The following is a 23630-nucleotide window of genomic DNA, read 5'->3' on the forward strand; positions in this document are numbered from 1 at the left end:
TATGATAATTCCATGTTTATCTTTTAAAGGAGTAGCCAAACTGTCTTTCAAAGCAGCGCTATTTTATACTTCTAACAACAATGTATGAGTGTCCCAATAGGTCACATCCTTGCCAACACTTGGGTGGAGAGTTTAGCTAAGTTAATCTATGGTGCTGCTGACTCAGCATTCATTTTGTTTCGTCAAGAGTCCTGTAGTGACCTTAAACTAACATTAGCTCCCACACAAACGCATGCCCTAGAGAACAACTTGCAGAGTCACAAGCAAATGTAAGTTCCTTATACGACTTCCCCAACAGCCTCTGTGATCAATAGTCATCCCTGCCTCCCAGTGTCTAGTCCTATGCACCTCTTCAATAAGATCCCTACGTGGCTTACCAAAACCCAACTCTTTTGAGTTGACCAGTCTGGCCTTAGTCCAGGAACCCCAAGGTACTCTACACTTAAACCCTAATAAAGGCACGTGCTCCAGGTCCTGACTCTATCTGCACTGTGCCTTGACCTCTCCATGTGACCCCTTAAGGCATGCGGGTACTTCCTCAAGAACCTGTGAGTAATAAACTTTTTTCTCCTTCAATTCCTCTTGTAGTCTGTTGTTGAAATGTGGCTCACCATGTGGCACCCTATGTTCCACTTAATAAGAGGTAATTTGACAATTTTTTTTTAATCTTTTGGCCACGTCGCACAGCACATGGGATCTTAGTTCCCCAACCAGGGATCGAACCTGTGCCCCCTGCATTGGCAGCATGGAGTCTTAACCACTGGACCACCAGGGAAGTCCCTAATTTGACAAATTTATAACAATGTGTTATCGTCCACCTTTTTTTTTTTTTTTTTGCGGTACGCGGGCATCTCACTGCTGTGGCCTCTCCCGTTGCGGAGCACAGGCTCCGGACACGCAGGCTCAGCGGCCATAGCTCACGGGCCCAGCCGCTCCGCGGCATGTGGGATCCTCCGAGACCGGGGCACGAACCCGCATCCCCCGCATTGGCAGGCGGACTCTCAACCACTGTGCCACCAGGGAAGCCCTATCATCCATCTTTTTAATGCTTGCCATCCTAGTGGGTAAAATGATATCCCATTGTAGTTTTGATTTACATTTCTCTAATGAATAAAGATGTTGAGTATCTTTTCACATGCTTATTGATCATTTGTATGTTTTGTTTAGAGAAAGGGCTATTCAAAACTTTGCCCTTATTTTAGTTGTGTTAGTTGTCACTGTACTGAATTGTAAGAGTTCTTTATATATTCTGGATATAAGACATCTGTCAGATATATAATTTATGAACATTTTCTTTCATTCTATGGGTTGTCTTTTCACATTCCTGTCAGTATCCTTTGATGCACAAACATATACTTTGATGAATCCCAATTAACCTATTTTTCTTTTGTTGCTTGGGCTTTTGGTACCATATTGAAATCACTGCCTAATTTAAGTACACAAACACATGATCCTGTTTTCTCCTACGAATTTATAGTTTTAGCTCTTAGATTTAAGTCTATGATCCATTTTAAGTTACCTTTTTGTAAACAGGGTGAGTTGTCTAAATTCATTACTTTACTTGTGGATATTCAGTTGTCCCGGCACCATTTGCTGAAAAGACTATTCTTTCCCCATGAATTGTCTTGGCACCCTTGTCTAAAGTCTGTTACCATAATATGAGAGATTATTTTTGGACTTTCAATTTTATTCCATTAATCTATTATCTAACCTTAAGTCAGAACCACACTGTCTTGATTACTACGGTTGTGGACGAAGTTTTGAAGTAAGTGTGAATCTTCTAACTTTGTTCTTCTTCAAGACTGTTTTGGCTATTCTAAGTCCCTTTGATTTTTTATGAATTTTATGACAAATCTGTCAATTTCTGCAATAAAGATAGCTAGAATTTCAGTGGAGATTGCATTGAATATACAGATTAATTATGGGAACATTGTCATCTTAACAATATTAAGTCTTCCTATATTATTTTTCCATTTATTTAGGTGTTTCTCTAATTTCTTTCAATAATATTTTGTATTTCTCAGTGCACAAATTGTGCACTTCTTTTGTCAGGTTTATACCTAAGTATTCTTTTATGCTATGGTAAATGGAATTTTCTTAATTTCACAGTTGTTCTGTAATAGCTAGCATACAGAAATACAACTGATTTTGTATTTCTATCCTGTAACTGGGCTGACCTCATTTATTAGTTCTAATAGTTTCTTAATTCCTTAGGATTTTTCATATACTAGATCATATCATCTGTGAACAGAGTTTTACCACTTCTTTTCCAATATAGATGCCCTGTATTTCTTTCTCTTGCCTACTTTCCCTGGCTAGAATCTATGGTACAGTGTTAAACAGAAGTGGTGAGAGCAGATATTTGTGTCTTGTTCCTGATCTTTGGAAGAAAACATTCAGCCTTTCACTATCAAGCATGAGGTTAGCTTTGGGTTTTTCACAGATGCCCTTAATCAGACTAAGTTCCCTTCCATCCTTATTATGTTTAATATTTTGATCACGATAGAATGTTGGATTTTGTCAAATGTTTTTCTCTGTGTCTATTAAGATGATAAGATTTGATTCTTTATTCTACTAATATGGTACGTTATATTGATTGACTGATTTTCATATGTTAAAGCAACCTCGTATTTCCTGGAGTAAATTCCACCTGGTCAATATTTAATCCTTTTTATATATTGCTGAATTTTGTTTGCTAGTATTTTCTTGATGATTTTTACAACTATGTTTATAACGGATATTTGTCTGTAGCTTTCTTTTCTTTTAGATGTCTGTCTGGATTTGGTATCAGGGTAATGGTGAACTCACAGAATGAATTAGAAAGTGTTTCCTCCTTTTCACTTTTTGTGAATAACTAGTATCAACTCTTCCTTAAAAGTTTAATAGAATTACCAGTAAAGCCACTTGGGCCTGGGCTTTCCTTTGTGGAAAAGTTTTTTTTTTTTTTTTTTTGCGGTACGCGGGCCCCTCACTGTTGTGGCCTCTCCCGCTGCGGAGCACAGGCTCCGGACACGCAGGCTCAGCGGCCATGGCTCACGGGCCCAGCCGCTCCGCAGCATGTGGGATCCTCCCGGACTGGGGCACAAACCTGTATCCCCTGAATCGGCAGGCAGACTCTCAACCACTGCGCCACCAGGGAAGCCCAGGAAAGTTTTTTAAAATTACTAATTGAATTCCATTTCTTTACTTGTTAAGGTCTATTCAGACATTCTACTTCTTGCTTTGTCAGTTCTACAGTTTGTGTCTTGCTAAACATCTGTCCACTTCATTTGGTTATGTAGTTTGTTGGCATACAGTTGTTCCTTATAATCCTTTTTATTTCTGTAAGGTCACAGTAATGTTACCTCTTTTATTCCTGATTTTAATAATTTAAGCTTCTCTCTTTTTATCTTGGTCAGTCTAGCTAAAGGTTTACTGATATTGTTGATCTTTTCAAAGAACCAACTTTTGGTTTCTTGATTTTCTCTGTTGTCTTCCTATTCTCTATTTCATTTATTTCTACTCTGATCTTTATTATTTCCTTCCTTCAACTTGATTTGAATTTAATTTACTCTTCTTTTTCTATTTTGTTAAAGTGGAATATTAATGGCTTTCAGAACTTTTTTCTTTTTTAATATAGGCACTTATAGCTATGAATTTCGTTTAAGCATTGTTTTAGCTGCATACCATAAGTTTTGATATGATCCGTTTTCATTTTCAGTCATATCAAAGTATTTTCCATTTTCCTTTGTGATTTCTTCTTTGACCCCTCAGTTATTTAGAAGTGTGTTGTTAATTACCATATATTTGTGAATTTTCCAGATCTCCTTCTGTTAATGATTCCTAATTTAATTCCACTGTGGTCAGAGAACATACTTTGTATGACTTCAATCTTTGTAAATTTATTGAGATTCATTTTGTGGACTAACGTATTATCTATCCTGGAGAATATTCCATATGCACTTAAAAAGAATGTGTATTGTGCTGTGGTTGGGTGCAGTGTTCTATATATGTATGTCTAGCTGGTTTACAGTGTTGGTCAAGTCTTCTATTTCCTTGCTGATCTTCCGTCTAGTTGTTCTGTCCATTACTGAAAGTGACGTATTGAAGTCTCCAACTATTATTGTTGAATTGTCTAGTTTTCCTTTTAATTCTTTCATTACTGCTTCATTTATTTTGGAGCTCTGTAGTTGGATACAACTTATAACAATTCTAAACAAATGTTATTATGTTTCCTCACAGATTAACTCCTTGATAATTATAAAATGTCCCTCCTCTGTCTCTAGCAACAATATATATCTTAAAGACAATTTTGTCTGATATTAATACAGCTACTCCAGCTCTCTTTTGGTTACTGAATGCCTGTTTTATCTTTTTAAATCCTTTACTTTCAAGTTATTTGTGTTTTTGAATGCAAAGTGTGCCTCTTATAGACAGCATGTAATTTAAGGTTTTTTTAAAATTCAGTCCTCCAATCTCTGCCTTTTGACCTGAGTGTTTAATTCGTTTACATTTAAGGCAATTACTGTTAATAAAGTATTTATTATATCTGTCATTTTGCTTCTATTAGGCTTTTTATTGATTTTTTGTCCATATATTCCTCCATTATTGCTATAGATATTTTCCAGTGTATTACATACATTAAGTGTCTTGTTTTATCTTTTACTATATATTTTTGAGTTATTTTCACAGGAGTCTCCCAGAGGATTACAACAGACATTTTTTTTTTTTTTTTTTTTTTTTCTTTTTGCGGTATGCGGGCCTCTCACTGTTGTGGCCTCTCCCGTTGCGGAGCACAGGCTCCGGATGCGCAGGCCCAGCGGCCATGGCTCACGGGCCCAGCCGCTCCGCGGCATATGGGATCCTCCCAGACCAGGGCACGAACCCGTATCCCCTGCATCGGCAGGCGGACTCTCAACCACTGCGCCACCAGGGAGGCCCCACAACAGACATTTTAACTTAAACAATCTAGTTCTTATTCATATCAACTTAATTTCAATAAAATACAGAAACTCTGTTCCATTCCCTTTATTCTATATTTGTCATAAAAGTTACATCTTTATACAGTATAAGCCCTCCAACAGTTTTATAATTGTTGCTCTTTTATGCTGATTTTGAAATAACCCATAAATATGTAATAAAGCAAATGAAGAATAGCCTCTGAACAAAAGGTAGGTGGAATTTTTTTTAATTATATAAAATCTCCTTTTGGGTAGTTTCTGGTTAGACTATCCTTGGAACTTCTGATTATAGGTAGCAATGGATATGTGCCCCCTTAGTTTAAAAATATGAGAAAGTCATGAATTTGATAAAGGGACATATTTTTTCATTCTTGAGAAGAGGTCAGCAAACTATGGCTCACAGGCCCAATCTGGTCCACTACCAATTTTTATAAAGTTTTACTGGAACACAGTCATGGCCATTCATTTACTTACTGTCTATGGTTGCTTTCACACTATAATAATAGAGTTGAATAACTACAACAGAGACAGTATGGCCTTCAATGCCTAAAACATTTACTATCTGGCTTCTTACAGAAAAAGACTGCAGATCACTGCTCTACAAACATTAAAAAAAAAGATATACTACTTGCTGATTGCAGATAGTAATTATAGAAAGTGATGAAGAAAATATTCTTAATAAGATACTGATATTTTGTGAAACATATGCATATTACCCTGCTTCTTTAAATAACACAAACTGAAAAGTCTTAAAATCTGCGTAAGTCTTACATAACTTTGAATAGATTTAATCCTAGGTACCTTATGTTTTTTGTTGTTATTAGTCATTATTTTAAGTGACCTCTTTCTGTTTGTTTGTGGTGTATGGAAATAGTTAATTTTTTAACATACTGATCACATAAATCTAGCCTTCTGCTGAATGATTATTATAGATGCCTGTAGATTTGTTCATATTTTCTACGTTCACAATCATATCATCCCTAAATAATGACTTTTTGCTTCTTTGTTCTCAATTATGAAATATTTTATTTATTTTTCCTGTCTTACTATACTGTTTAGGAACTCCACTAAAATCCTATATATAAGCAGTGATCACAGCCATCTTTGTTTTCTATACATCTTGTTCCTGATTTTATTTTATTTTATTTATTTATTTTTTAAATAAGGGTTAATAAGGTCTTTTTGTTTATTTATTCTTTTTTTTCTTTTTATTAGTTTCTGCTTTATAACAAAGTGAATCAGTCATACATATACATCTGTTCCCACATCCCTTCCCTCATGCATCTCCCTCCCTCCCACCCTCCCCATCCCACCCCTCCAGGCGGTCACAAAGCACCGAGCTGATCTCCCTTTGCTCTGCGGCTGCTTGCCACTATCTATCTACCTTACGTTTGGTAGTGTATATATGTCCATGCCGCTCTTTCACTTTGTCACAGCTTACCCTTCCCCCTCCCCATATCCACAAGTCCATTCTCAAGTAGGTCTGTGTCTTTATTCCCGTTTTACCCCTAGGTCCTTCATGACATTTTTTTTTTTTTAATTCCGTATATATGTGTTAGCATACGGTATTTGTCTTTCTCTTTCTGACTTACTTCACTCTGTATGACAGACTCTAGGTCTATCCACCTCATTACAAATAGCTCAGTTTCGTTTCTTTTTATGGCTGAGTAATATTCCATTGTATATATGTGCCACATCTTCTTTATCCATTCATCCGATGATGGACACTTAGGTTGTTTCCAGCTCCGGGCTATTGTGAATAGAGCTGCAATGAACATTTTGGTACATGTCTCTTTTGGAATTATGGTTTTCTCAGGGTATATGCCTAGTAGTGGGAGTGCTGGGTCATATGGTAGTTCTATTTGTAGTTTTTTAAGGAACCTCCATACTGTTCTCCATAGTGGCTGTACCAATTCACATTCCCACCAGCAGTGCAAGAGTGTTCCCTTTTCTCCACACCCTCGCCACCATTTATTGTTTCTAGATTTCTTGATGATGGCCATTCTGACTGGTATGAGATGATATCTCATTGTAGTTTTGATTTGCATTTCTCTAATGATTAATGATGTTGAGCATTCTTTCATGTGTTTGTTGCCAGTCTGTATATCTTCTTTGGAGAAATGCCTATTTAAGTCTTCTGCCCATTTTTGGATTGGGTTGTTTGTTTTTTTGCTATTGAGCTGCATGAGCTGTTTATAAATTTTGGAGATTAATGCTTTGTCAGTTGCTTCATTTGCAAATATTTTCTCCCATTCTGAGGGTTGTCTTTTGGTCTTGTTTATGGTTTCCTTTGCTGTGCAAAAGCTTTTAAGTTTCATTAGGTCCCATGTGTTTATCTTTGTTTTTATTTCCATTTCTCTAGGAGGTGGGTCCAAAAGGATCTTGATGTGATTTATGTCATAGAGTATTCTACCTATGTTTTCCTCTAAGAGTTTGATAGTTTCTGGCCTTACATTTAAGTCTTTAATCCATTTTGAGCTTATTTTTGTGTATGGTGTTAGGGAATGATCTAATCTCAAACTTTTACATGTCCCTGTCCAGTTTTCCCAGCACCACTTATTGAAGAGGCTGTCCTTTCTCCACTGTACATTCCTGCCTCCTTTATCAAAGATAAGTTGGCCATATGTGCGTGGGTATATCTCTGGGCTTTCTATCCTGATCCACTGATCTATCTTTCTGTTTTTATGCCAGTACCACACTGTCTTGATTACTGTAGCTTTGTAGTATAGTCTGAAGTCAGGGAGCCTGATTCCTCCAGCTCCGTTTTTCGTTCTCAAGATTGCTTTGGCTATTCGGGGTCTTTTGTTTTTCCAAACAAATTTTGAAATTTTTTGTTCTAGTTCTGTGAAAAATGCCAGTGGTAGTTTGATAGGGATTGCATTGAATCTGTAGATTGCTTTGGGTAGTAGAGTCATTTTCACAATATTGATTCTTCCAATCCAGGAGCATGGTATATCTCTCCATCTATTTGTATCATCTTTAATTTCTTTCATCAGTGTCTTATAATTTTCTGCAAACAGGTCTTTTGTCTCCTTAGGTAGGTTTATTCCTAGATATTTTATTCTTTTTGTTGCAATGGTAAATGGGAGTGTTTTCTTGATTTCATTTTCAGATTTTTCATCACTAGTGTACAGGAATGCCAGAGATTTCTGTACATTAATTTTGTATCCTGCTACTTTACCAAATTCATTGATTAGCTCTAGTAGATTTTTGGTAGCATCTTTAGGATTCTCTATGTATAGTATCATGTCATCTGCAAACAGTGACAGCTTTACTTCTTCTTTTCTAATTTCGATTCCTTTTATTTCCTTTTCTTCTCTGATTGCTGTGGCTAAAACTTCCAAAACTATGTTGAATAAGAGTGGTGAGAGTGGGCAGCCTTGTCTTGTTCCTGATCTTAGTGGAAATGGTTTCAGTTTTTCACCATTGAGGACAATGTTGGTTGTGGGTTTGTCATATATGGCCTTTATTATGTTGAGGAAAGTTCCCTCTATGCCTACTTTCTGCAGGGTTTTTATCATAAATGGGTGTTGAATTTTGTCAAAAGCTTTCTCTGCATCTATTGAGATGATCATATGGTTTTTCTCCTTCAACTTGTTAATATGGTGTATCACATTGATTGATTTGCGTATATTGAAGAATCCTTGCATTCCTGGAATAAACCCCACTTGATCATGGTGTATGATCCTTTTAATGTGCTGTTGGATTCTGTTTGCTAGTATTTTGTTGAGGATTTTTGCATCTATGTTCATCAGTGATATTGGCCTGTAGTTTTCTTTCTTTGTGACATCCTTGCCTGGTTTTGGTATCAAGGTGATGGTGGCCTCGTAGAATGAGTTTGGGAGTGTTCCTTCCTCTGATATTGTTTGGAAGAGTTTGAGAAGGATGGGTGTTAGCTCTTCTCTAAATGTTTGATAGAATTCGCCTGTGAAGCCATCTGGTCCTGGGCTTTTGTTTGTTGGAAGATTTTTTATCACAGTTTCAATTTCAGTGCTTGTGATTGGTCTATTCATATTTTCTATTTCTTCCTGAGTCAGTCTTGGCAGGTTGTGGATTTCTAAGAATTTGTCCATCTCTTCCAGGTTGCCCATTTTATGGGCATAGAGTTGCTTATAGTAATCTCTCATGATCTTTTGTATTTCTGCAGTGTCAGTTGTTACTTCTCCTTTTTCATTTCTAATTCTATTGATTTGAGTCTTCTCCCTTCTTTTCTTGATGAGTCTGGCTAATGGTTTATCAATTTTGTTTATCTTCTCAAAGAACCAGCTTTTAGCTTTATTGATCTTTGCTATCGTTTCCTTCATTTCTTTTTCATTTATTTCTGATCTGATTTTTATGATTTCTTTCCTTCTGCTAACTTTGGGATGTTTTTGTTCTTCTTTCTCTAATTGCTTTAGGTGCAAGGTTAGGTTGTTTATTCGAGATGTTTCCTGTTTCTTAAGGTGGGATTGTATTGCTATAAACTTCCCTCTTAGAACTGCTTTTGCTGCATCCCATAGGTTTTGGGTCGTCGTGTCTCCATTGTCATTTGTTTCTAGGTATTTTTTAAATTCCTCTTTGATTTCTTCAGTGATCACTTCGTTATTAAGTAGTGTATTGTTTAGCCTCCATGTGTTTGTATTTTTTACAGCTCTTTTCCTGTAATTGATGTCTAGTCTCATAGCATTGTGGTCGGAAAAGATACTTGATACAATTTCAAATTTCTTAAATTTACCAAGGCTTGATTTGTGACCCAAGATGTGATCTATCCTGGAGAATGTTCCATGAGCACTTGAGAAAAATGTGTATTCTGTTGTTTTTGGATGGAATGTCCTATAAATATCAATTAAGTCCATCTTGTTTAATGTATCATTTAAAGCTTGTGTTTCCTTATTTAGTTTCATTTTGGAAGATCTGTCCATTGGTGAAAGTGGGGTGTTAAAGTCCCCTACTATGATTGTGTTACTGTCGATTTCTCCTTTTATGGCTGTTAGTATTTGCCTTATGTATTGAGGTGCTCCTATGTTTGGTGCATAAATATTTACAATTGTTATATCTTCTTCTTGGATCGATCCCTTGATCATTATGTAGTGTCCTTCTTTGTCTTTTCTAGTAGTCTTTATTTTAATGTCTATTTTGTCTGATATGAGAATTGCTACTCCAGATTTCTTTTGGTTTCCATTTGCATGGAATATCTTTTTCCATCCCCTTACTTTCAGTCTGTATGTGTCTCTAGCTCTGAAGTGGGTCTCTTGTAGACAGCATATATCTGGGTCTTGTTTTTGTATCCATTCAGCCAATCTGTGTCTTTTGGTGGGAGCATTTAGTCCATTTACATTTAAGGTAATTATCGATATGTTTGTTCCTATTCCCATTTTCTTAATTGTTTTGGGTTCGTTATTGTAGGTCTTTTCCTTCTGTTGTGTTTCTTGCCTAGAGAAGTTCCTTTAGCATTTGTTGTAAAGCTGGTTTGGTGGTGCTGAACTCTCTCAGCTTTTGCTTGTCTGTAAAGGTTTTAATTTCTCCATCAAATCTGAATGAGATCCTTGCTGGGTAGAGTAATCTTGGTTGCAGGTTTTTCTCCTTCATCACTTTAATTATGTCCTGCCACTCCCTTCTGGCTTGTAGAATTTCTGCTGAGAGATCAGCTGTTATCCTGATGGGGATTCCCTTGTGTGTTATTTGTTGTTTTTGCCTTGCTGCTTTTAATATGATTTCTTTGTGTTTAATTTTTGACAGTTTGATTAATATGTGTCTTGGCGTATTTCTCCTTGGATTTATTCTGTATGGGACTCTCTGTGCCTCCTGGACTTGATTAACTATTTCCTTTCCCATATTAGGGAAGTTTTCAACTATAATCTCTTCAAATATTTTTTCAGTCCCTTTCTTTTTCTCTTCTTCTTCTGGAACCCCTATAATTCGAATGTTGGTGCGTTTAATGTTGTCCAAGAGGTCTCTGAGACTGTCCTCTGTTCTTTTCATTCTTTTTTCTTTATTTTGCTCTGCAGCAGTTATTTCCACTATTTTATCTTCCACCTCACTTATCCGTTCTTCTGCCTCAGTTATTCTGCTATTGATCCCATCTAGAGTATTTTTCATTTCATTTATTGTGTTTTTAATCGATGCTTGATTCATCTTTAGTTCTTCTAGGTCCTTGTTAACTGTTTCTTGCATTTTGTCTATTCTATTTCCAAGATTTTGGATCTGGGAAATAGAATCTTGGATCATCTTTACCATCATTATTCTGAATTCTTTTTCAGGTAGAGTGCCTATTACCTCTTCATTTGTTAGGTCTGGTGGGTTTTTATCTTGCTCCTTCTCCTGCTGTGTGTTTTTCTGTCTTCTCATTTTGCTTATCTTACTGTGTTTGGGGTCTCCTTTTTGCAGGCTGCAGATTCGTAGTTCCCGTTGTTTTTGGTGTCTGTCCCCAGTGGCTAAGGTTGGTTTAGTGGGTTGTGTAGGCTTCCTGGTGGAGGGGACTAGTGCCTGTGTTCTGGTGGATGAGGCTGGATCTTGTCTTTCTGGTGGGCAGGTCCACGTCTGGTGGTGTGTTTTGGGGTGTCTGCGGAGTTTTTATGATTTTAGGCCACCTCTCTGCTAATGGGTGGCGTTGTGTTCCTGTCTTGCTAGTTGTTTGGCATAGGGTGTCCAGCACTGTAGCTTGCTGGTCGTTGAGTGAAGCTGGGTGCTGGTGTTGAGATGGAGATCTCTGGAAGATTTTCGCCGTTTTGATATTATGTGGAGCTGGGAGGTCTCTTGTGGACCAGTGTCCTGAAGTTGGCTCTCCCACCTCAGAGGCACAGCACTGACTCCTGGCTCCTCAATTTGGGATGATTTGTTGTCTATTCATGTATTCCACAGATGCAGGGTACATCAAGTTGATTGTGGAGCTTTAATCCGCTGCTTCTGAGGCTGCTGGGAGAGGTTTCCCTTTCTCTTCTTTGTTCTCACAGCTCCTGGGTCTCAGCTTTGGATTTGGCCCCGCCTCTGCGTGTAGGTCGCCGGAGGGCGTCTGTTCTTCGCTCAGACAGGACAGGGTTAAAGGAGCAGCCGCTTCGGGGACTCTGGCTCACTCAGGCCGGGCGGGAGGGAGGGGCATGGAGTGCGGGGTGAGCCTGCAGCGGCAGAGTTCGGCGTGACGTTGTACCAGCCCGAGGCGCGCCGTGCGTTCTCCCAGGGAAGCCGCCCCTGGATCCCGGGACCCCGGCAGTGGCGGGCTGCACAGGCTCCCGGAAGGGTGGTGTGGACAGTGACCTGCGCTCGCACACAGGCTTCTTGGCGGCGGCAGCAGCAGCCCCAGCGTCCCACGCCCGTCACTGGGCTCCACGCTTTCAGTCGTGACTCGCGCCCGTCTGTGGAGCCCCTTTAAGCGGCGCTCTTAATCCCCTCTCCTTGCGCACCAGGAAACCAAGAGGGAAGAAAAAGTCTCTTGCCTCTTCGGCAACTCCAGAGTTTTCCCGGACTCCCTGCCGGCTAGCTGTGGCACATTAGCCCCCTTCAGGCTGAGTTCTCGCCGCCAGCCCCAGTCCTCTCTCTGCGCTCTGACCGAAGCCCGAGCCTCAGCTTCCAGCACCGCCCCCCCTGGCGGGCGAGCAGACAAGCCTCTCGGGCTGGTGAGTGCCGCTCGGCACGGATCCTCTGTGCGGGAATCTCTCCGCTTTGCCCTACCCAGGTATGTGGGGAGTTTCTTGCCTTTTGGGAGGTCTGGGGTCTTCTGCCAGCATTCAGTAGGTGTTCTGTAGGAGTTGTTCCACGTGTAGCTGTATTTCTGGTGTATCCGTGGGGAGGAAGGTGATCTCTTGTTCCTGATTTTAAAGAGAATGCTTCTAACATTTTACCATTTAAGAATATTATTTGACACATGTTTTTTTTGCAGATATACTTTGTCGTGGTAAGGATGCCTCTCTTTTTTTTTTTTTTTTTTTTTTGCAGTATGCTGGCCTCTCACTGTTGTAGCCTCTCCTGTTGCGGAGCACAGGCTCTGGATGCGCAGGCTCAGTGGCCACGGCTCATGGGCCCAGCCGCTCCGCAGCATGTGGGATCTTCCCGGACCAAGGCACGAACCCGTGTTCCCCGCATCGGCAGGCGGACTCTCAACCACTGTGCCACCAGGGAAGCCCAGGATGCCTCTTTTAAGTCTTAAGTTTATTAAGGTCTCCTTTTCTTTTCTTTTTAGAAACATAAATGAGTCCATTTTCTTTTTTACTATGCAACACTGACCCTGTATGGAATGGATCTATTTCATAAGTAAGAACCAGGGATCTAACTTATTTCTTTGTTTCATCCTTTTGAATGGAAAAGTACCTCTGGATTTCTCTAAATTGGTACTACATATTACCAAAGATTATCAAATAAAGTAACTTATAATTTGAGGTTGTAAATAATCACTGGCAAAATCTTATCTTTCCTTCACTTCAACTTAAAAAAAAGTTATTAAAAAGAAAAAATGTGAGATTACATATTATTGAACAAAACATCAAATTTCCTGGGAAACTATCAATATTCCAAACATTTAGGATTTTGCTAGTAAAGGCCATTCTTGCCCTGTTCAAAATTTAATTATTATCTTAAGTGGTAAAGTAGCATCTCACCAAGACAGCTTTATTCTCAGAGCATTCTAGTTAAAGAACATGTATGAACACTTTCTCTAGTGGGGAAAGAGAGTCTTAATTGAAGAAAATTAGATGCTAATTGGTTCTGGTCTCCGATATTAAAGACCTTGCAATTAAAAAATATGGTTGATAATTTCTCCCACTTTGCCCTTTTACTATTAAGTTAATTAGTCACTTTACTGGAGAAAGTACCTGACTCTGTAGAGTACATTGTGCCTGGTTGATTCATCTATATGGAAGACGTGGTTGGGTGGATACCAGATCCTTTCTGTTTCATTCATTAAAGCAAACATACTATGATACACAGGTGTGATTCCTAGGAAGGAAGCAGAAAAAAAAATTATTAGATAGTGAAGTACATTTACATAACATCTATAATCTGCAATGGGTCTGAAGTAACAACACTTAAAATCAGCACAAAATGCAGCAGCAGTCAAAATCTTCTCGTTCAACACGACTTACAACTGAATTCTTAATTAAATATATTTTTCCCCTATATTTTAAAATTTGATTGCTAGGATTCTTTCAAGCACATTATAAAATATATTTTATCTAGTTTTTTAGTTGTCCTGTACAGTAAGGTTGATATAAAGTTACGTGTGTTTTAAATAATAATGAGGGTACCAAATAACTAAAATACTTAGGAGTCATCAGATGCTTTAAAGAGAACAGTGAATCAGTTTTATTTTTAAATGTCAAGTTTTACACAATTTACTAGTCATTATATCCTCTGCACTATTTAAACTTACAATGAAAAACTTTAAACATCAACTTAAAATACAAGAATTGTTTTCAAAGATATTTTAGGAGGTACATTAACAAAAGGCTGAAGGACAGTGGACTTTTAAAAAAACATACAGAACACCTAAGTCACACAATTAAATAACGCATATTATTTCCAAGCACATACAGAACATTCACACATACATACACCCAAACAAATAAATACCAATCATGTGGAGACTAAAAACAAGTCTCCAAAAATGCCAGAGAATGATCATACATACCATGTTTTCTAATCACACTTCAATTAAATCAGAAATGAATACTAAGAAAAAAATTTTTAATCCTATATATTTGTAAACATAAGCCTCACAGAAAGTATGTTTACTCTAGTGATGTTTTCATTCTTTTCCACTGTAGGCAATATGACACCAACTTGACACACTGACAATGAAGATTTAAATTTTTTATTTAAGTTATTAACATAACTGTCTACTCATAAATATGTAATAATTGCAATTAGTTATATATAAAAACAGTATTCAGTAACAACTTTGAAACTGTATCCTTGCATCATTTTTGAATTTACAAATACTTCTAAATATCTCACAGGTCATAGGAGAAATTATAACAGAAATTAAAAAGCACTTATAATGAATGATGACCAATACCATGTATTAAATGATGGAATATAACTAAAGTGATGCTCAAGAGGTAAAATTGTAGCTTTAACCTGCTTATATTAGAAAATCACAGATAATGACCTAAATTATCTAACTCAATACATTAGAAAACAACAGATTAATCCTAAAGACAGATGAAAGAAGGACATGATAGAGTAGAAGTTAACAGAGGATAAAGATTCAATAAAGAGAATCAACAAAATAAAATCTGATTATTTGTAATTACTAACAAAATAAATAAGCCTTTGTCCAGCCTGATCAAGAAAAAAAAAAAAAGAGGCATAGATAAACATTAAGAATTTTTTAAAGTATAATTACAGGTATACGTTATAAAGACAAAAAGAGTGTTAGAATAAATTTTGGCAGTAAATTTGAAAATGTAGACAACTGGACAATTTTTGAAAATCTACATAACTTTAAAAAATGGATTCAAGAATTTTAAAACTTCAAAAGAAAAATACCTATTAAAGAAACAATCTAAGCACTTAAAAAGTTGAGGTCAGGGCTTCCCTGGTGGCACAGTGGTTGAGAGTCCGCCTGCCGATGCAGGGGACATGGGTTCGTGCCCCGGTCTGGGAAGATCCCACATGCCGCGGAGCGGCTAGGCCCGTGAGCCATGGCCGCTGAGCCTGCGCGTCCGGAGCCTGTGCTCCACAACGGGAGAGGCCACAACAGTGAGAGGCCTGTGTACCACAAAAAAAAAAAAAAAAAAAAAAAAAAAAAAGTTGAGGAGCAGAAAGGAGGAAGAAGGGGAAAAAAAGGAAGAATGACAAAGAAGAAAGGGAAAACCACCAGCAGACTCAGATGAAATTTATACGTGAGTTCAACTAAATATGAAGACAATTCCAATCTTAAGTAACTATTACAGAGAACAGAAAAAGAGAACAGAAAAACTGACACACATTTTGTGACTTCAGTTTGAGCATGATACCAAAACCAGATAAAGACATCATAAAAGGACAGATATCACTTACAAAAATAGATTCAAAAATCCTAAAATAAATATTTGCAAACCAAATCCAGCAATGTTTCTTAGAAAAAAATTATGACAAAGTTCATTTATTCTAAGAATGCAGAGATGGACAAATTAGGAAAATCTATTAATATAATTCATCACGATAACATAGTAGAAAAAAGTCTGAAGTAAAATGACAAAATGATACATCTGAAAAGTTGGGTGGTGAGCACACTGATATGTATTTTATCTTTCTACACAAAGAATTACTTGAAATATTTTAAAATTAAAAAATCAGGATTAAAAAGGCAAAACAGAAAAATAAAAAGTGAAAATGGCAAAAAATGGAAATAAGTTATTCACAGTAGAGCAAATCCACATGACTAATAAACATGGGAAAGGATGGTAATACTTAGTAATGAAGAAAATGCAAATTTAAATTAATATCACTTTATCCCCATTCAACTAGCAAAAATAGCAAGAGGGATAGCACCTAGTGCTGACTGAATTGCAGTGAAAAGGGAGCTATGACATAATTGCTAGAAATGTAAACTACTGCAGCTTCTGAGAAAGGAGTACCTATACAATTTTGAGAAATCAATGTCAGTAAAAATTTAAAATATCCTTTTAACCCAGCAATCTCTTCTATGTACTCCTAAAAATGTAGTATAGTAGTAAGAAAATAGAAAGAAATAAAATATAAATTTGAGAGCAGAAGATATGAAAAAATTGTGGTGGTATAATCTATGCCGTGGACCATTATGAAATTCAATAAAAAGAATAAGTTAGTACAAAAGCAGTTGGCTTAATTAGATTTTTCACAACATATATTTTCATGAGAAAAGCAAGAAGCACACAAGGGTATGTAATATGATTCCATTTTCTAAAATAATATATAATCTCAAAATCCCAATGACTGTGGGTATGGGAGGGAGGGGGATTGTGTGTCCCTATATGATTATATGATTATGGAGAAAATTCTGGGAGGATATACAAGAGATTATTGTCTTAGTTGCCAGGATGGGACTAAGGGAAAAGGAAGGTAAAAGTACAGTGGAGAAGAAACTTCTTTTTTTAAAAAGAATTCATTAAGTAAAAGCAGGAAGCTTCATGTCAAAAAGAAAGGAATGGGAAAGGGAAAAAAAGAAAAAAGACACTAATGAATACCAAGATAAGGGTTTACCATGTATATCATCTTGAAACTGTAGAGAATAATGGCTTGTTATTCTCTAAACTTTAAAATAACCATAAGATGACAGGAAATAATACCATTCAAATAATTTGAGAAATAATTATTTTGCCTGAGTATTATCTCGATCTAGGCTAATTATGCATCGAAAAAATATTTTAAACTTGAAATTTTGAAGAACATTATCTAATCAATCAAAAGTTAGCATTATAATCCCATGTCTGTGTGCCTTGCACATACTAGTTCTTTTATCTAGAAGGTACAAGGTACTATCTCTCCTCTATGCACAAAATGGGTCACATTGCCAGTGTTTCAGGTATATACATGAGAGACACAGTGGGAGATGAAACTGCCCAGGAAGGGACCACAAAAGACCGGATATGAGATTGCCTTGGGAAAAAAAAAAAAAAAAAACTACTGAAAAGAGAACCTTAGCAAAAAAGTAGCACTCAGTTTAAATGTAATCATGCAAATAAAACTGTATATGGAACCATTATTCTTAGCATATGATGATAAGGATATTTTCTGAACAAGATGATGGCATGATTTTCAAACAATAGCATGATTACACAAAGCCGGAAAAGTGAACTCATACTGATGAATCATAAGGATTTCTTAAAATGATGAAAAATGATTTCTTAACGTAAGTAAGACTCCATACCTTAATGACAGGTATCAAGATAGGAAAATAAATGTACCCATATACATTGGCACAAAAGGGTCAGAACAAGGAGACACACACCAAAAGAAAAATAGTTACGTCACCCTTCAAACAAAAGCAGAAGACAGGGCTTCCCTGGTGGCACAGTGGTTGAGAGTCCGCCTGCCGATGCAGGGGACACGGGTTCGTGCCCCGGTCCGGGAGGATCCCGCATGCCGCGGAGTGGCTGGGCCCATGAGCCATGGCTGCTGAGCCTGCACGTCCGGAGCCTGTGCTCCGCAACGGGAGAGGCCACAACAGTGAGAGGCCATGTACAGCAAAAAAAAAAAAAAAAAAAAAAAGCAGAAGACAGTGCTTATAGTCATGTTTAGTCACACTACCTTATTCCAAAATGGCAATTATATATTAATACTTATTTCATGTTTTTCTTACTAGTTCATGTTAATTGGACTGTCCTAGGAAGGAAGAAAAGGCAGTGATACTGTGTTTGAGATATACATTATTTTGAATAGATTGGACCTCAAAGAAACCTCAAAGTCATTTTTAACTCCCTTTCTTTCCCTACACACCAAGTCCAAATTATTCTTATTTTTATTTATTAATAAAATAATATTAATTAGTTCAAAATGTTTCTTCTTTTCCAAGCCATTACCAGAATTGTGATTTAATTCTGTATCATTCTAGACCAAGAATAGTCATCATTCCACTAATATTAACAGAGTCCCTATTCTATAATATGCACAAGATAGGTATGGAAAACACAAAAATGAAAATAGTGCCTAACTCTAAGGATCTCACAGTGTAGTAGATGACACAGAGAAGCCATTAGAGAATTACAATTCAAGAAATTAAGTGTAACGACAGTAAAGACAACAAGAAAACACAAAAGTACAAAGAGGTGACAAACATTCTTTGCTTGACCAAATTTTAGTCAGGCTCCTCTGAACCCTCTCCCTAACAAGTCCCAACCATGTATTTCCTTGTAGAATTCAGTTTAAGCAGGAATCCTGCTTAAGTCCTTTCAGCAAGATTTCGCCACCTTTGATATCTGATCAAATTCTTCACCCCTACCATCCCCCAGGTGGTAGATGATCACCTTGGCCTGCTCAGCAAGAATCCTCTGTTAGGCTGGTTCAGCCAAAAATATTCCCAGACTTTATGTCTCCTCTAGTAATGTTCCATTCACCAATGCCCCCACCCTACTTGCTCCTTGGCTATAAATTCCCACTCATTCAGACTGTATCTAGAATTAAGCCCACTCCTCTACTGGAGTAGCTTCCCCTAGTACAATAGTTGTTTAAATAAAGTCCATCTTTATCACTTTAACTTTTGTCTGGCTCTGGTTTCCTTTAACAGAGGTAAAAAATTTATCAAGAGGTTCAAGAGGAGTAAAGATAAACAAGAGCTGAAGGAATTTGTCACCAGCAGATCTGCAATACAAGAAATATTAAAAGGAGTTCTTTAGACTGAAGGAAAATGATGACAGATGAAAGCATGGAACTGTAGGAAAAATGAAGAACATGGGAAAAGGTAAAGATAAAAGAACAATGACTATTTAAAGTAATAATAATATAAGTGCCCTGTGTGTTTATGATGTATACAAAAGTAAAGTATACTATATCAATAGCATCAAATGTGAAAAGAAGTAAATGGAGTTAAACTGTTATAAAGTTCTAGAATTGTTTGAAAAATAACATACTAGTTTAAGACTGTAATAAGCCAAAAATGTACATTATAATATCTAGGGTAGCCACCAAAAGAAAAATACCAAAACTAGTACAAAAAATCCAATAGAAGAGATGAAGTAAAGAAAGGGGAAAAAAAGAAAAATACTTGATCAACCTAAAAAAGGTAGAAAAGGAAAACAAAATGAAGACAGATAAACAGAAAACAAGATAATAAATTTAAACACAAATATATCAGTAATTATATTACTGATTATATTACATAAATGTAAATAAGCCAATTAAAATGCATATTCTATCAGTCTGGATTATAAAAAAAAACTTTGTGTTATTTACAAGAGACATACTTTAAATGTGAGATAGATAGGCTGAAGCTAAAAAGTAAGAAAATGATACACGATGCAAACACAAACCAAAAGAAACCTGATGAGTCAACATTAGCATCAGATGAAATAAACGTTAGGAAGAAGCATTAGTTGCGAAAAAAAGGAACACTTCACAGTGATAAAAGGGTCAGTTCAACAGGAAGACATAATAATATTAAATGTGTGTACAACTAATAACATGGCTACAAAATACATGAAGCAAAAAAACATAGAACCAGAAGGAGAAACACATTCAAAATCTCTCAGAAACTGGGAAAAGACAAAAAAATCAAAATAAAAGGACATAAAATTTAAAAACTAACCAATTCAAATTTAGTTTACATTTAGAGAACACTACACCTAGCAAGTGCAGAATATACACCATTTTCAAATGCATGTGAAATATTAAACAAGACAGTTGATAATCTAAGTAACAATGAAAGTCTCAAAAAATTTCAAAGGACTGAAATTATACAGAGTATACACTATGACCATAGAAAATTAAACAAACAAAAAAATCAGTAACAGATGGATAATTTTAAAATCCCCAAAAGGAATCAGAATCCAGATCTCCTATATTACCTAAAATGTCCAGTTTTTAACAAAGAGATTATGAGAAATGCAAAGAAACAGGAAAGTGTAATCCTTGGGCAAGAAAAAAGGAAGGCAACAAACACTGCCTGTGAGAAGACCCAGATGTGAGATTTAACAAAATCTTCAAAGCAGTCACTATAAATATGTTCAAAGAACTAGAATAAACCATGATTACAGAAATAAAGGAAGAGTGACATCAGTGAAAATGGAGTATCCCTATACAGCAACAAGAAAAACTGAGTAAAAACTGTCAGAATCAACTTCATGAGAACTCTGGAAAACAGTCAAAGATATGCAACAACCAAGCAATTGTTGAGTTAAGAAAAAGGCAATTTTAAAATGGTAGGAAAAATTGGCAGCATTTCTACTTTTCTCTCTGCTCATGAAGAGCTTAGAGATGGCAGCTGGTATTCCCAATGTGAAACTCTGGTTCATGGCTCTGGAGTGAAGAGAGCCAACCTTAATCTCAAGCAACTGATTTTTGTCTCTTTTGACCTGACTGGAAACTGACAGAAGAATTGTTGCAAGAACATACTTATGTTTCACCAAATTTGGAACTTTCTCGGAGCAAAAAAGCAGCTTCATAGAGGTAATTCCTCCAAAATGTTGTAAGGCAAATGACCAATGTGCTGCCACCTGGGGCAAAAGTTCTAAAGTTGAGGCCAAAAACAGACATGCTGAAAGCTAAAGAGAAAATGATGGGGAGAAAGTTTCTTTGGGGAATTAAAGCATTAAAAAAAAAAAGAAAAAGAAAAAGGGGCTTCCCTCGTGGGGCAGTGGTTGAGAGTCCACCTGCCGATGCAGGGGACACGGGTTCATGCCCCGGTCCGGGAAGATCCCTCATGCTGCAGAGCGGCTGGGCCTGTGAGCCATGGCCACTGAGCCTGCACGTCCGGAGCCTGTGCTCTGCAACAGGAGAGGCCACAACAGCGAGAGGCCGCGTACCGAAAAGAAAAAAAAAAAAAAAAAAAAAAAAAGCATTGAAAAGCACCTCTATATACTGGAGGATAGGAAAGCCATATTCATGCCCAAGGAAGGACACTTAAGAGAAGACCCTTAAAGCTTTCGCCTCAGGCTGATCTTCAGTCTCAGCACAAGCAGAAAGAAAAGGCTAAGGCAAAGTTGTAAACGGACTGGATAAACACTGAAGGAATGATCAAACAGAGAGCCAATCTGCAAAGACTGGGAGAGTTTTTGGTCCTCATTTCTTTTGTTTTGGTTCTCAGATTTCAAAGAAATCTCTGATAATAAAACCTGACCACAAGCTAAAGGAACAGAGACTTTAGAACTACACATGACAAAGAATACAGACTTTATATAGTTTCAAAAAGTCAGTAAACAAACAACTACCACCTAAAGCAAGCAACAAAAAACACAGAAGAGAGAAGACTCAAATTTCCAGTTACTACATTATAGATTTGAAAGATCCAACTTGTTGAATATTCAATCAAAAATTATGAAGCAAGCAAAGAAAGAGGAAAGAATTCCCATACACAGAAGAAATTAAGAGAAACTACCTTGAGGAACAGAGACGTAGGTTTTACTAGAAAATGATTTTAATTTGCTGCCTTCAATGTGCTCAAAAGAGCTAAAGGAAACCATGGACAAAGAACTGAAGGAAACCAGGAGAAGGATGTAATCAACTAAGACATGAACAGTATAAAAAGAGAAAATCTGGAGCAAAGAACTACAATAACTGAAACTGAAAATTCACTAGAGGGTTTCAAAAGCATGTTTAGACAGAAGAATCAGCTAACTGATTCTGATTCAAGTCAACTGAAATTACCTACTCTGAAGAGCAGGGGGGAAAAAGGAAAAGGAAAGGAAAAAAATGGAGAAAACTAACACACCTGTAGGATACCTTCAAGTGTATCAACATATACATTATGGGAGTTCCACAGGGAGAGAAAGTAGAGAAAAGGACAGAAAGAATATTTGAAGAAATAATGGCTCCAAACTCCCCAAATTTGATGAGAACCACAAATCCCACAAATCTAAGAAGCTCAGTGAGTTCTAAGATGATAAATGCAACGTGACGCACACTGAGACACATTAAAATTAAACTACCGAAAGCCAAAGATAAAGAGAATCTGGAAAACAGCAAGAGACAAATGATTCATTACATACAAGGAATCCTCAGTTAGGCAGTCTCAGTAAGACTCACAGCCAATTTCTCATCAGAAACCACTGAGGTCATGAGGAAATTGGATGATATAATTAAAGGGCTCAAAGAGAAAAATGTCAAACAACACTTTTACATCTGGCAAAATAATCCTTTAAAGATGAAGTAGAAATTAAGACATTCTCAGATAAACAAAAGCTGAGGGAGTTCACTGCTAATAGACCTGCCCCACGAGAAGTGCTAAAAAGTATTCTTCAGGTGGAAATGATAACATATCAGACAGTAACTCAAAGCCATGAGAAAAAAATTTTAAACTGTTATGAAGATAATTATATATAAATACAAAAGCCAATATTACTGTAATTTTTAAGTTATAATTCCTCTTTTAACCCTTCATGCTCTAAAATAAAAATGCATAAACCAATAATTACAAATCTATGTTAACGGGCATGTAATATATAAAGATGTAATTTGTAAAACAAAAACAAAAAGGAGGCGGGACACAGGTGTATGTGAGCAGTTTTTGCATACTACTGAAGCTAAGGTGGTATTAATTAAAAACAGATTGTCATACTTCAAGAGATTAATTAAAATCCTTAGGGTAACCCCTAAGAAAATAACTAAAAAATACACATAAAGGAAAATGAGAAAGGAATCAAAATGTTATAATAAAAAAATTAAACACAAAGGAAAGTAATAATGGAGGAACCAAGGAATAAAAAACATCTGAGACATATAAAAAACAGAGCAAAATGGCAGAAACTAGCTTTCATTACCAGGAATTACTACAAACATAAATGAATAAAACCATCCAATTAAAGGCAGAGATTGGTAGGATGGGTTTAAAAAAAGAAAATGACCCAACTATATGCTGTCCACCAGAGACTCATTTTAAATCTAAAGACATTTTAAGTTGAAAGGGAAAGCACAGAAAAAGATAACCCATGCAAAGAGCAGGCAAAAGAATGCCGGGATGGCTATACTAATATCAGGCAAAATAGATTTTAAGTCAAGAACTGTTAAAAAAGACAAAGAAGAGCATTATCTATTGATCAAAGTCTCAATCCTTCAAGAAGATACAGCAGTTATAAACATATACATATCTAACAAATGAGCCCCAAA

At 36.7% G+C, this 23630-nt stretch overlaps 1 protein-coding gene across 4 annotated transcripts in view; it reads right to left on the reverse strand.

Annotated features, from left to right (window-relative positions):
- Positions 1–23630, reverse strand: part of JAK2 (Janus kinase 2) — a 252887-nt gene that overhangs the window by 61057 nt on the left and 168200 nt on the right. For all 4 annotated transcript variants that reach the window (XM_082605232.1, XM_082605231.1, XM_082605229.1 and 1 more), the window contains one exon: positions 13724–13847. In XM_082605232.1, coding sequence (XP_082461358.1) covers positions 13724–13847 — 124 coding nt within the window. The remainder of the gene's footprint in view (positions 1–13723; positions 13848–23630) is intronic.

The sequence above is a fragment of the Mesoplodon mirus genome (assembly GCF_964341445.2).
Source record: "Mesoplodon mirus genome assembly, chromosome: 1".
Taxonomy (NCBI): domain Eukaryota; kingdom Metazoa; phylum Chordata; class Mammalia; order Artiodactyla; family Ziphiidae; genus Mesoplodon; species Mesoplodon mirus.